The sequence below is a fragment of the Elephas maximus genome, chromosome 3 (genome assembly GCF_024166365.1).
Source record: "Elephas maximus indicus isolate mEleMax1 chromosome 3, mEleMax1 primary haplotype, whole genome shotgun sequence".
NCBI classification, from domain to species: Eukaryota; Metazoa; Chordata; class Mammalia; order Proboscidea; family Elephantidae; genus Elephas; species Elephas maximus.
The window spans coordinates 192,004,925-192,020,287 of record NC_064821.1 but is presented as its reverse complement, the minus strand read 5'-3'; the positions used below and the strand labels follow the sequence as shown (position 1 = coordinate 192,020,287).

Sequence of the window (15,363 nt, the reverse complement as noted above, 5' to 3'; positions counted from 1 at the left end):
ACCAGGGGTTTAAATAAAGAATGGAGTTTAAAAACACCTTCACCCCTTAAAGGTACAGAAAAACATGTCATTCCCTTACATTCTGCTATTACAAGAAAAATGGGCTAAAGGTCAGTGGAAGGACACACTGCTCTAGCTCCCTTTCTCAACATAACATGAACCCTGAGCATGAGAGTCAACTTTTGCTCACACTCATTTTAAGGAATTTTGAGCTCCGGGCTTCTCTTGAAAACCCTATTAGATTTAAGGTTACTGGTAGAACTCTCCTGAGAGGAACTTCTTAAAAACTCAAAAGCTTTGGTTGCAATTTTGATTTAATAGCTCCAGGGTAGAGTCCAGGATTGAAAAGATCAGGCTATTCCCTTGAAATTCCTCCAGTATTTTCTTTTGCTTAAGACGGCCCTCCCTGCTACCAGAGGAAGTAGGAAAGGCTCTACTAGTGAAGTTCCTTTTTATCCATGTAATATATCAACGCTACCTCCTCCTTCCTAGGAGTTCAAAGTTACAGCCTTCACAGGCATGAGTCTGGGGTGAATTAAGTGCCAATAGCATTTTTAGCTGTGGCAAATGCAAAGTCCTCTCGGTCAGAGGGACTGTACATATCTTTCAGAACTGGGCTTAAACATTCTAAAAGTAGGCAAAGGGTATGTTTCTATTTATTCAGACTTACAGATAACCCTAATATACTTTGAAGTGGTCAACAAAATCCTAAGTGGCTACCTTCCCCTCAACCACTCAGAAGCTTAGTCTCTCCAGTATTCTAAAAATCAACAAGAGACTTAGAAAAAATCATAAAAGCCTAATAAAAAGACATCTCATGGCTGATGTTTCCCCTACCTGGCTGTGCTGGTATACAGGCTACTTGGAGCCTGGCTCGAAGAGGCGCTCGTGGTGGGGGTGGACTCATAATCAGAAAGGACAGGCTCTGACCCAAACTGCAATGCCCCAAACTGCAGGTTTAGCCCTGAGATATCTGCTGAGCCAGGCATCTCCACAGCCAGAGCAGGAATCTACAGGAAAGGGAAAGGAGAAGGAACAGGGAAAATAAGACTTCAGACTAATAAAAAACTTCCCTTCAAATTTCCACACTGTAACTTCACAAATTCTCAATTCCTACATCTTCTTGCCTTAATATGTCAAAGTTCAAGTACCTTAGAAGTCAAGGAGGCTTTTTTCTTTTGCTGTTTTAGTTTTTGCTGAGCCGGCTGTGGGCTGGAGGACTGGTTATCTGAAGATCCAGGAGACATCTGTGGAGCCGAGGTGGATTTGCTTGGCAGAGGAGAAGAGGGGGGTGGAGGTGCAGCTGTGGAGGTAGCCACTGCAGCTGGCTTCTCCTGAAGGAACACCTCCATCATAGTTGAAGATGGGGTGAAGGCCTGGCGCTTTGTAAATGGGCTATGCACTGTTGAATCATTTGGGTTCTTCAAATCTGCAAGAGAAAACCCAGTATGCATGAGGCCAGAGGTGCTGATGAAACTCCAGGATCATTTATTTGTTCTTAAGTCAATCAAATCGAAGATAGCTATCTAAAAATTGCCCCTGCTGAAAATGTAAGGTCTTATAATGGCCAAACTCATGAACTCTTCCAAAGGCAATGTTATTTTTAAACACTGAAAAATAAATCTAAAAAGAATCCAAAAATTCAAACGTCAACAGAAGACTACAATTATGTGTATGGCTAAATATGATGAGACAGAGGCATATAGCTTCAAATTTTTAACATTCCCCAACTTTCCGGACACAGTCTATCTAGCTAGGAGGAATCAGTGTGGGAAACCAGCCAGTTGGCTGCCCGTCTCCTCACGTTAGGACATATTCTTCACTCTCTGCCATTGACAGTAATACTCTAATGCTTGAAGAATTCAAGTCACATTCCATCCTTCTCACCATACTGCACCAGCGACGAGGACTGTGTGGTCGAGCCCATGTCCCAAGAGGAGGTGGTGGTGCTTCCAGATTGAGAATGCTGAGCTGCCAGCTGAGCCAGGGCCTGAGCAGTCTTGAATTGCTCCAAGAACTGGGAGCCCGTGGTGCTGCCACCTTTAGCCTCGCCGACGTCACCAAATCCTTTCCCTAACATGCTCACCTGTAGATCAACATAGGAATTAGAGATCTACAGCCAGCCACTTTGTTCACCTACTCAGAAAGACACTTATCCAGAGTGAGAGAGTGTAGACAGATAAAAAAATAACTGAATATGCGGCACAGTCCATTAGCACATATAAGCTCCGCAGTCAGGCTGTCTGGATTCAAATCCTGCCTGTATAACCTTGGAAAATTTTCTTTTAATCTCTCTGTGCCTCAGTTTCCTCTGCTGAAAACAGGAATAAAAGTAGTACCCATGACGTTGTAGAAGGACTAAACAGATAATGCATATGAAGCACTTAATACGTGCCTGGCACGTATTGAACACTCAGAAAAATGAGAACCATTAAAACCTATGAAATCACAGGCCCTTCCTTCTCTCTGCTTCTCGGAGATAAAGCTTGAATGACTGGAGGTTTGATTTTCCTTTTAAATTTTTAAACCAATCAATATTTGATCATATAAAAGTTAAAGGGCTCCCTAACTTCTGAACTAGACAACCAAATAACAAGTTGACATGATTTGATTGTTTTCTCTGTGTGTTTCCAAGTTCTAGAAGGCAATCACTACATAATAAGCAGGCAGCTTTTAATGTTTTTTGAGGTTTTTCCTTATTCCCCATTACCAAGTAAAGCTATCAGCCTAGTCTAGAACATGAGCCATGTGTCTCGAACTATTCTACAAGACCTCTAAGGAAGATGCAATCTAGTCTTCCATGGGTACCTATTTAATCAATTTAAGCTAATTATCAAATACTCTGCAAGTACAAAGCATTGTATCAAAGGTATAGTGATGATGATCTAATATCCACTTATTAGAAACGAAAATAAATAGGGAAACTCCTATATTATTTAGCTCTACTAAATTCTGCTGTTCTTAGCTGCCATCAGCTTGGCCCCCAACTCAGGGAGACCCCATACACAACAGCCCGAAATGCTGCCCAGTACTGCACCATCCTCATGATTGGTTACGGTTCAGACCATTGTGATCCATGGTGTTTTTGTTGGGTGATTTTCAGATGTAGATTGCCAGGCCTTTCTTCCTAGTCCATCTTAGTCTGGAAGCTCCACTGAAACCTGATTGGCATCCCAGCAGAACACAAGCCTCCACGGAGACAGGTGTCAGCTGCCCAAGAAATGCACCAGCCAGGAATGAAACCCACATAAGAGGCAAGATTTCTACCACTGCACCACCAAGGTGAGAAATTAATCTTCTTAACAGTTTATTCTCACTGGTAAAGAAACTACATTAAATAGCACAGTGATTAACAACGGAATAGTTATTTAGTTAACACACCACATGGCATGCGTTAAATAGAATGTTAAGATAAAGCAGAAGTATGTTATGGATATATTTTTGATACTAGAAATTGGATTTGATTTTAAGTCTTCACAACTTCAAACAGTAAGAAGTCAATTATAAAAAACACAGAACATTTAACTACGTTTTCCAGTCACGTATCTCAGAAGTTAGTAGTTATTCCCTGATCTTCGGTACACCTTACAACTTTTGTCCCATTTTGCTCCTTTCTTCTTAATCTCAACGCTCCTCTCCCTTTCCCTTCTCCCCTGCCTTCTGTCACCTGTCACCATTCATAGGTGGCAAAATAATCAACCACCAATTTACTATCAAAGTAATAGTTAAAAACTGACAGTTGTGGGTTACAGGCTACCTCAGTAGTGTTTCTAGTTAAAATACATCCTATAACCTTAAAATACAACTATATGCATGCATGGTCTCTTACTTCTCAGAACTACAGTATTCCTCCAAAAAGAGACAGACAGGAAATAAACTAAAAGAGGAAAAAAAAAAAAGAAAGAAACAGCAGTACTTCTTAGGTTTCCCGACTGTAAGACGGTAAATTAGTCTTTGCATCCTTCTGTTTAGCTTAAACGATTCCTTTGCTGTGGTTAAAAACCTTGGATTTTTTTTATGTTCTGAATCAACAAGTCACACGCCATCAGTGCTTTAGGTTCTTAATAAATACCACTACTGTCACATTCCTATAGCCCATATCCATCATCTTATCTTCTAAAGCCCTGCAAGATAGGCAGAGCAAGCATATTTATCCCCATGTACAGACAGAGAAATGGAGACACAGTTAATAAGTGGCAGATTCAGGAAGACCCCAGGGTTTTAAAAGCCCAGTCTAGAAATACTGGTTTAAGTAAACATATATGGCAATTTCTATTCCATCAAAAAATGAGGAAATGCTACTACCTCCCATTAAAGTTTAATTAGGCCTACAAAAGGACTGGAATTTGATGACAAGTTGATGCCTCTGAGTAATACCAGTATTCAGTATAAAGGGTATTCAAAATACTACATTAACTCATTTTTATTAAAATTCTGTCCGTCTGAAGCCAATTCCTCCCCTAGAGCTATCACCTACTACCCAACTTAACATTTCTACACTCAAGGCTGCTAGAAGCACAAAGGGTATTTGGCCCCGACTCAAACCTTTGACTGTCCTTGGAAGAAATGAATTCGAATGCATGTGTGTGGATGTGTTTTTGAGAGAAGGCAGGCTTGCTTAGGCTAAACCAAGTTTCTACTTACCATGCTGTGATGAGAAAACGTGTTCCCCGACGCAGGCTGTGATATGGCACTCTGCTTCGAGTTACTGAACACCAGAGGCTGGGCCAGAGAAGGAGCCTGAGATGGATCCAGATTAGATGAATCGTTCTCTATCGAACTCGGTGTCTTTCCCAGGAGAACGGCAAGGTCGATTCTAGTGGGAAGGGAGAGAGGCCCTGAGGAATGATGACTGACATTCCCGTCTTCCTCACACCTCATTCAGACTACGGTTACAACAAAACAAAGCACTTTCCGGTACTTCCTCTAAGCAGACTGAAAAAACACGAAGTCCAGAAATGCTTAATTTATCAATATAAATGATGTCTAAGAGCTACTGTAGTATCTAGTTGAGTTCCATTGATGCTGCCAACCACAATGATTATTTTAAATGTTTATTTTAGTGAAAATATAAATTCAATGAAGTATCAAATGTCAGTTTGGATACTGGACCAAAATTTATAATCTTTACCCATTATTTTAATAATACCTGTCACTATCAATATCTAAAACTGTACAGAACACTGTCATCTTTAAGAGGCTTTAGAACAGAAATATTTTATGTTTTTGTTTTTTCCAACTATCATAAAATTTCAGGTGACCTGTGATAACGACATCCCTAACACCCTAATCTATCACAATTGTTTTTAGGACCTTCTGAGTCAAGAGCTACCATGCCCAGGTCTAGAAGTGATCCAAGGGGCTCGCAAGGGATAAAGACATTCCTGAAGAGTAGATCTCCCACCACTGACCCCAATACCAAGGTTCAAATTCTAAAGTTTATTAGCTGGATCCTGACAATCCAAGGGAAAAAAAATCACTCTACTCGGTGGGCTCAGTGGACAAAGGCCATGACTATAAAACAAGAGAAGCAGCTATCAAACAGTTCTATAAAATTCAGAAATAAACTAAAAGACTTCCATTTTTGGCTCTTCTTTACCTCACTTATTACAAAACAAATTATACTATGCTAAGTTTTAACCAATGCCATTGATGCTGACAGGCTTACCTATATAAATAAAGAACTATTTTAGGAAAAAGCAGTTTCAAAAATTTTAACATATATACCTCCATTAAATAGACTGAATAGTAGCAACTCAAATCTATCAATCAACTAAAGAGAACCCAGTGTGATTTGGTTATCATTATTAATCAACATAATAGAAGTCTGTAAATGCCCAGTGCCAGTCTTCCTTACAGCTATCTCAGCCGGTCCCTCAGGGATAAGGTACTGATTTCACCGCACGCTTACCTCTGACCAGCGGTGATTGTCACATTCTCCGCGGGCAGAGGCACCGAAGACACATTAGAGGCAGTGAATATCTTGGTCTCAGAAAGCTGGAAAACAGAAATTAGTCACTCCCAGTGTCAGGCAGGCTACATTTAGAAACCTGGCAGGGGTAAGGGGAATTCAGTATCAAGAAAAAGGGAAATTCCTAAGAAGTGAAACTATCTATCCTAAATAACGCTGAATGAATTGCCTTTCTAAGCCTCTTCTACACGTGCTTAATGATTTTATCCAGTGAGAAGCTGGAACCAAGGAACCCCATAAAATATAACAGAGTCACGTCATAGACATAATGAATTTACAGGCAGGTCAGTATATGTGCTGGACAAAAAAGAAAAAGAGAAAAGCCCTTTATCTTTTCCCATTACAGTTTCCAGCCTCCACCTCTATGCAAACAACACTTTATCTTCCACTCCCCCCAAAGAAAGGAAGACAGACCACAGCCGAAACAAAGAGAGAAACAAGAGAAGTTAATTCCTGGTTTTTTAGGAAGGGCCCAAGTACTGGGATGATCTTTAACTACATGCAATTTTTTATACCTAGTCTCTCCACTATTACACACCAAATTTAGGTAAGCAACTGTAGGAAGTAACTCTTCCTACTACTGTTTTGTTTTATCTTTTAATTCTTAAAATCCTTTTCTTTAAAAATAATGGAATCCACCTCCCTCCCAAATATATCATTCTTTGAAAGTTGCTTAAGTGGAAAAGCCAAATTGCAGGAAATAGCAAAAGCTGCCCATACTCACAAGAGAGTCTAGCTCAGTTACCACAGAAAAGAATCACTCCCTGATGATGTATCTGACATTTTATAAAACCCGGCCTGACAACCAAAACAATTTCACGTCATTTCCTCTTACCACAAAAGCTGTCTTGCCTGAATATATGAGTACAGGAAAGTAGTTTAACAAATGTTAAAGTAGGAGTCAATCCAAGATCACTGAAAATCATAATTTACAGCACAAACCTGACTGTGACCAGGAATCAGGCAAGTTCTTTTGCTCAGGTACTACTCAAGAGAGTTCACAGTAGTTCTTTAAATGCCACCCATCTATGAAGTTTCAAAGTTGAGTCAAGCTGGCAGACAGCCAATTCTACATATTATTCATCTCAATTACAAATTATAAAGTTGGGCTTCGAGTAAATAAATGGGTTCCAGAGCCAACCAGATTGAAAGCTTGAGAACCTGGTGCTAGAACTCTCACTTTGTATCCATCTCCAGGCCAATTACATCACATCAAACACATAAATGCCAACCAAAAAATGGAACGGCTCCAAGCAGTCTTACTCTGTGTATGTGCCACCAGCAGCTGTTACTCAATGTACTACACCTGCCTGACTCCATTTCTGGTGCCCTACCCAACCACCATCACTTCCTGGGGTAAATCCGACAATCAGGTATTAGACTTACACAAGCGCACTTGCCCTTTCCATAGTGTGGTTCCACAGAGTCCTGTTCATGCCCAGTCTCCTTCATATAACATATGTGAAATGTTCTGGCTCAGAACACTATTTTGGATGTAAAAGTTTCGGGTCAGAATCTTAAGGGTGAATTTTGAGAGGAAGAAACATAGCCATTTTCTATCCCTAAACACCACTTAGGGATAGAAGGCACTAGTGAGGAATGACCTGGGAATACCTACGTCTTCATTCCAATCTTCAGTTCCCCACTCTTCTGTTGTAGTCCTCCATGCACCTGGGAATAAAGGAAAAACAGTGAAGTAATTTCATATGCCAGTACAAAGCGTGTGCAGAACACATTAACGTATTAACATTTTTGGCAGCCAAAAGTGTGACCACAATTTAGTACAGTAATCAGAAGGGATTCTTGGGCTTCAGAGGGAGGGAAAAAACCCTTAGAAAGGGATACCTCAGAGCACCAGGTTTTTAAGAAGATTATACCTATCTTTAGGTTTTGTTACACAGCTGTAACAAGGGGAAAAAAAAAAAAAGGCCCAGCACCCCAGGCAATCTCTTTAATGCCCTCAGCCCTCACAATTAGTGAAATGGCAGCAGCCAATTTAAATCAGAACATGCGAACTATACCTACTTATTTTGTATAAGACAAAACTGCAGGCAGTAGGAAGAAAGATGGCAGCAGTGATAGAGGAACACCAAGGGATGCCACATGATGGTTAGTAAAAGGGCAGTAAAGAAAGCGCTTGAAACCCAAACTGAGGGCACTGAGAACTATCTGCTATTGGAATTGAATAAAAAATGTATACCCACGAATTGAGTTTATAGATCTTACTGGTTTAGCTAGGTGACAGCTGTAAGGAAAGCCCCTATACATCTAGTCTCTTTGGAAACCGCTAGACCAGACTTAAAAATCAAAAATAAAGTTATCATCTTAATTCTAATCATACCGATGGTGAAATCTGTCCTGCCAATGTCACAGCAGAGACAATGGAGGAGTTCACTCTCACTTTGGGATGGTGTCTCTACAGGAAAGATCCATAAACAATCAAACCACCTTCCACATTTCCCTTTTTTTGCTACGTGTGTATAAATATTTAGGGAAACCGCCCTTTCTTAAAGAATTTGGGACCCAAGATTCTCCCCTTCAGCTAAAGGGACCCACAGGAAGAAATAAGAATCTGTCTATAGAAGGACCAAGAACATCCCCTTTTCTTCAACTATATTCATTAAATTAACTCTTGAAAAATAAAACCAGAATCTATAACAACTACAAAATCCTTCTGTAATTCTTCTAAAGATTCAACAATAAGAAGCTTAATTCCCTAATGAAAATATATTCTTTGTACTGATGTTCCTAGGATCATATTAAAATTTTACCAGGAAAACAAACAAACAAAAAAACTGAACCAGGGAAATTCCAAACTACCTAATGACAACGTTCTCCAAACCAAAGTCCAGTGTCAGTCTATAGACAAGTTATAGACCACATTCTTCTCTCTCTGGTGATACCACTGTTCTTCCCACTGACATCCACCCATCCTGGTCAAATGAAACCCAAAATCTGGGTTAAGACTCATACATAATCCTAGAGTTGGAAGTGACCTGACAAGTCACCTATTCTAGGCTATTTCTTGATGCAATAACTTTTTCTACACTCTGATGACTGCAACTGGGATGGAAAGAATTTAAGTACCTGTTTTGGTACCTTCCTATACAGATGCATAGTCATGGCTGAGGAAGAGACAAGGATGGCAATATTGAGGAAGCACTAAGGAGCAGTAAGAGTGGAAATGCTCTGAGCAACAAGAGATTAGGATTTCTATGCCATCAGCAGAAAGCAGTCAACGTGAATGTCAAATAATCATTAAATGAACAAACTTTAAGAAGACTAGGCATAGAAAATAAGAGAAAAAAGCAGAAAGAGAAAAAGCAGCAGGAAGACAGAAAAATGACATATCCACAGATATTTCAGTTCATAAAAATCTATAAAAAAAATATCCGGGGCAGTTAGGCGCCTGGATGTATCATACCAGGAGCAGTCTCAAATTTTCGGGGATAATTTGACCCCTCAACCCCAATGAAATCAAGTCCTGAAACAAAAAAGAAAAGAGAAGAAAAAACAACCAGTGAAATCTTGCTTGTGAATGAGAATGTTTGCCCCCAATACACGACTCCCACTGTACCTGTGGATATTTTAAGGGTAGGTTTGAATTTTTTTTTTTTTTTTAAATTAAAAAGGGAATTTGAAGTTTAACTATCATGAAAACACAAAAATAGAACATGCATGAAGGTATGTTCATATCATGAAATTAACAACGATGGGAATGCATGAAGCTACACCAACACACTTTCACACTAATAAGATGACAACAGCATCACACATGATTTCATTCAGCCACAAATCACAGATTTCTGATTCCAGGCTCCCAAATCTGCTCCCTTCTCCACTCAGCAGAAATAAACACACATTACCCTTTCCTGTTTTTTCAACCAAAACCTTGAAGACAGCTAAGACCTGCAATCTAGGACTGGGACCTCATGCGTGATTTTCTATCCCCCACATGAAAACAAATCCTTTAACTTTTTCTTTTCTGCCAAATGCCTAAGCCAATGATAAATCCCAAATGCTTAAAGCCAATGCCCAAGAACAAACTACAGCTCAAAAGTAGTAACTTCTGTTATTCAGGCTACTACCACTGCCTCTACAGTCATCAAGAGCTGAAGGAAGAGCAGTTGTAATGCCTCCAAAGCATGGTAACTTAAAACAGAAACAGGATACTTCACAACCAAATGGTCAGGAGAATTAGACAAGATATTTATCTTGCCATAACTCAACTTCAGCCTCCACCCATGGGAAATATTCAAAATGAGTTTAGGAGACGGCAGCTTGGTGAACAAAGTAGGCAACATTTAAGACCTGAGGTATAACATCCTGTAAGCAGTGGATGAGCTCTTTGTGCCAAAGATCCTCCTGAAGAACCAGAGATAAAGCTCACTGATCTTTGAAAGGGGGCAAGGCAAAACGAAATGGATAAGGAGCCAAAAAGCTTATTTCAGGCCCTGCTATTAACTCATCCCCCTTTCTTTATCAGGGAAAAAAGCCTCAGGCTCTCTATGTGCTGGCTCGGCCAGAAGGAGGTCGTTAATCTCACAAGAAAGCACTCTAGAGCTTACAGGCTGCTTTTATCTAAAGCAACACACACATCTTTTACCCAAACACATATTGGCCTATCACAAGAGCCTAACATATCCTTAAACATCTACACTCTGCCCAGGAGGCAGACACCAAATCAGCTAACAAAAAAGCAATCTGGTTTAAATCCCTTAATGATGCTCCACCACACCCAGAAAGCTGTCCAACAAAGGGAACTAAAAAGCCTAGAGACTTCTTTCTTGCCCAGATACTGAGATTTCCCAAAAATGAAAGGAGAAAAACATATCCCTATCTTGGTATCCAAAAACAAATAAACTGACAGTGGGCTTTGATTCTGGGCCCTGTTCCTCTCTACAAGTAGTAGCTTAATTTCCTGTATATCTTTTCAAAAGGCAAAGCTACACTTACGGAACACTACAGAAGACACTTGGAGCTGATGGCAGCCATGTGGCATAATAAAAAGAGCACAAGCTTTTAGAGTGAAACATTGAGTTCAAACACTAGCAAACTTCATAACCTCTCTTTCACTCTTAGTTTCCTTATCAGGAAAGTCATAAGTAATATCTATTTCACGAAATTGTGATGAGAATCAAATGAACTAGCATGTACGATGTACCCACAGGCACATCGTAGTACACAGTAATTCAATTCCCATCCCCTTCTCACCCTACTCTGCACCTAAAAGCTATCTTTACTTTTTAACTTAACTATTAATTTCAAAACTGTATTCCTTTAGATTCCCAGAAAATCAAGAAACTAATAATAAATGCTCACTCACTCGTGCCATCATCTGGTTCAAAGTGGCCAGTGTTGTTCCACGTATTGCCACTACTATTGCCATAATTATCATCAGTATTGGCTGGCTCTGCATAATCAGCTGGATTAAAGGTTCTGAAAAAACAAAATAAAGCTTAGAAGAGCCTCTGATCTCTAAGCGAATCACCAAATGCAAACTCAGAGAGAGAGTAACAATCACAATCATAACGATCATGGGCCCCATACTATAAGCCTATATGCTAACTCAGAATTTCATAGTATAATCAATTTATATCTACTATCCATTCTGAGGCTAGAGACCTGGTGGCATAACGGTTAAGAGCTCAGCTGCTAATCAAAAGTCAGCAATGTGAATCCACCAGCCGCCCCTTGGGAACCCTATGGGACAGTTCTACCCCATCCTATGTGGTCCCTGTGAGTCGGAATCAGCTCGGCTGCCAGTGCGTTTGATTTTGGCTTTATCCTTTTTGGGCTAGGATATCAACAATCATAATAAAATTCCCATGGAGATTTTAGGAAAATAGCAGGTATATGCATTTAAACAAAGCTATCAGCGCAATGATCCAGGTGGTACTTATCCCTAAGAAATGAGCCTTAAGTCCACACACCTTCCTGATTAAATAGTCTAGAAATCTTTCTGATCACAATTTTGGCTAAGGCTGCCTTATTATCCTCAGGATACTAAAATATTAGCCACTTTAAGATACGGTGATTCTTGGTGGGGCGGGGAGACTTTGACATGAGGTCTATGTAACTTACCCCATTCCTTGAGCAGAAAACCTTCCTCCTCGCCTACCAGAGCCACCTAAAGAAAAAGAGAGAGAAGTAATTTTAGAACCTGATATAAAACTACCTAGCCAGATGAGGCAGCTCTGCAATGGTAAGTGACTGATACTATCAGGTGCTCTCTCAGCCCACATAGCACAGCAGATAACACAGAAGAATCATTACTGTCAACAGATCAATGCTTTGTTGCACAAATGGTTGGGTCTTCAAGCAAATACAGTAATATCAGCAATAAAGATAAAAAAAAAAAAAATGATGTCTACCTTCCTTCCCACTTCCCATTCAGCAATCTCTAGTATCAACTCAACAATTAAGGTAACCAGACTCCATTTGAGTTTATTTTAAATAAAGCAGACCCCTAAAAGAACTTAAAAAAGAATGTTGCCCCCAGTATCCACCTCCTCCCCAAACTGATCACCTCTGCCTCGGCCACGGCCCCTTCTGCCTCTTTCTGTGCCTCTTCCAGAAGGCCCGCCACTCTTGGTACCATCCAATCCGTTTTCCTGACCCCGAACTGAAATATAAAACAACACACAGACTATCAGAGCAGTGTCCATAGAAAATATACACATATATACCCATACATATACATACCTGTATATATACACACGTGTACATATGTACACACATAAATATATAAATAGATTATATATTTTCGGGGGAGGGACAAAAAGAAGAGAATGAGCTGGAAGGATGAAACATGAAGGGTACTCGGGGAATAGTGATAAACCACAGAGAGCTGTTTAAGTCAATTAACTTTACAAATGACTACAGGGTAATTCCATGCCAAACAAGTGGCTACTGTTGGAAAAGGCTACATGCAAGAGATGCCATGGTCTCAGAAGAGATGATGGCAAAAAACCAAAGGGGTGATGACATAACGGTTCCTGGGTCCTGCCTAGCAGGACCCTGACACATCCCTGGAGTCTAGACATTACTGACCCACAGCTGGTTTTGATAAAGCCCCATGCATACACTCTCGTCCACGGCTGGCACCTCTCCCCCGTCTTGGTGGCCCACCACGTCGCCGACTATAGTCTCTGTCCCGGTCTCGATTTTCTTTGCCTTCCTCATTGGATTCCGTTTGGGCACCATCCTTCTGTCCTGAGACTCCCTTCTTCTTCCCGACCATCTCCCAGGAATGCTAAAGGAGAGCAGAGCATTCATGTCTATCAATATGGGTTGCTATAAGGACACCAGAGATGAAAGCCAGGTCAACTGATTAACTACTCTCCTCTCAACATCTGTGCCTAAGACACTTGAACTAGTTTACACCTCTCTTAAATGGAGAATACAGACAGAATCTTAGGACAAATTCTACACGTATGAATTCCAAAATTGAAATCCTTTTTGTAGGAAAGGTGCTTGTATCTAGCTAATAGACTGCAAGGACCACCAATGTTTCTATCTAGTTCAGTCACTCAGAATTAGTCAAAGGACCTAGTTACTGGTCCCTTTCTTTGAAGTGTATTTCCTGGTCTAAGAAAATTTAAAAAACTAATTCTCTTTAGATTCAGTGACCCCCAACTTTCTATAGTCTACTCACGTCAAATAAAGTGAAAAAGGAAACTGGAAGATTCTAAAAGTTAAATCTGAACTCAGAACAAGCAGCATTCAGCTCCTGAGCACGCTAATTACACATTCCACAATTTAGGAGGAAAACAACAACTAAACTTACCTACCTACCTACCGAGACACAAAGCAATTCCATTATTTTAAAAAAGATCAAACAGCAGTCAGGAAAGCAGAGCCTGATTAAATGAAGCCTTCCATCCAGGTTTTATATGCTGAGCTCTCCCTATACTTCCCGAACTAATATAATCCAATTCAACTCTCCCTGAAGAATAATAATCTATGATGCATGTGAGGCTACAGCAGAAAACACCTGTGGCAAGGAAATAACCTAAACAAACACCTATGCAAAACACTCATTCTTCAAAGAAAACAAGCTTTTTGAAATTAAAAAATTTAAGTAACAGCAACATACCTTGATTTACACGTTTAAACTGCTGCAGAAAATTTGTACAGGCTGAAGTTCCAGCACAAACACCAGAACTTTCAAACCTTTACTATCCCAGCTACTACCTAACTGAAACGACAATGGCCCTGGCGCGCAGCTATCTGATATCTAATAACCTTCAAGAATATGAACTGCATATTAGGTAACATAAAATTAGTAATTTTCTCAGCTGCAATAATGGTATTGTGGTCCCGTAAAAGAGTGTCCTCCTTTAAGGGAATCATGCTGAAGAATTTAGTGCATAAAGTATCATAATGTCTACAACTTACTTCCAAACAGTTCGGTCCCCAAAGAGAGAACGCTATATAAACACATACATAAAGACAGAGAAGCAAATGTGGCAAAATGTTTACGATTGGTAATTCATTGTATTATTTTGCCAGTGTTTTTCCAGATTTCTCATTTTTCTAAAATACACAGGAAAAATAAACCAGTATCATTATATAGATGTTTATATATAAATATGGAAAAAAATGTTCACAATATTTTAAGGAAAAAGAAAATTATGAAATACCATGTCTAATAAGACCCTGTTCTTAAAAATATACAAATGTATGTACACTGTACTTAAAAAAAAAAAAGGAGTCTAAAAAAGCCATATACCAAAATGTTACCGGTGGTGAAATTATAATTTGTTTCACTCACATGTATTTTCCTTCTAAAAATCTTGTTTTAATTTATTAAGCTAAAAGTGAACCTCAAAATACTTATATTAGCATATCTACATACGCTAAATAGTCTACAGCAAATAATTTACTACAGTAATTAATTTTAAAAAAGATTAAGTATCCACCTAGGACTCAGCAGTTCCTTGTTGCCTACACATCCAACCCAAGCTAATTCCACATTACATACACATTACGCTAAAGGTAGGGTCGATTAATACGTTACGGTAACCTGACAGCTAAATACGCATCCTGGAAACTATATGCAAACAGCTTTTAGAGTCCTTGGTCACTAACCAGCATTTATAGTAGTTTATGCCAGTATATCTCAAAACCTAGCAACCTGGCACCTTTCTCCTCCCCTGTGGTATACATCAGCCAGCTGAGTTCTATAAAGAAAAAGAATTACTGTGCTCTCCCCCAAAGCACTGCCAGATTCCTGACGTGAGCTCATCCACCCAAATACATCCAACATCCCTGGCAGCTGATTTTGCTTCCCATTGATTTCACTATTAACTGGTTAATTTGTGACAGAGATCTACACTCTACTGTTTGTTTTCCTTTTTGATACTGTAGAAGGTCAGACTTGTAGCATT

At 39.7% G+C, this 15,363-nt stretch overlaps 1 protein-coding gene across 17 annotated transcripts in view; it reads right to left on the bottom strand.

The window, feature by feature from the left end:
- Positions 1–15,363, bottom strand: part of UBAP2L (ubiquitin associated protein 2 like) — a 39,359-nt gene that overhangs the window by 16,406 nt on the left and 7,590 nt on the right. For 6 of the 17 annotated variants that reach the window (XM_049880607.1, XM_049880608.1, XM_049880606.1 and 3 more), the window contains exons 5-15: positions 13,025–13,226; positions 12,501–12,596; positions 12,056–12,101; positions 11,298–11,410; positions 9,396–9,455; positions 7,590–7,642; positions 5,912–5,997; positions 4,645–4,816; positions 1,888–2,086; positions 1,152–1,429; positions 838–1,010 (exon numbers count right to left, since the gene is read on the bottom strand). In XM_049880607.1, coding sequence (XP_049736564.1) covers positions 838–1,010; positions 1,152–1,429; positions 1,888–2,086; positions 4,645–4,816; positions 5,912–5,997; positions 7,590–7,642; positions 9,396–9,455; positions 11,298–11,410; positions 12,056–12,101; positions 12,501–12,596; positions 13,025–13,226 — 1,478 coding nt within the window. The remainder of the gene's footprint in view (positions 1–837; positions 1,011–1,151; positions 1,430–1,887; positions 2,087–4,644; positions 4,817–5,911; positions 5,998–7,589; positions 7,643–9,395; positions 9,456–11,297; positions 11,411–12,055; positions 12,102–12,500; positions 12,597–13,024; positions 13,227–15,363) is intronic. The other 11 variants (XM_049880616.1, XM_049880617.1, XM_049880619.1 and 8 more) reach the window with 3 other exon arrangements.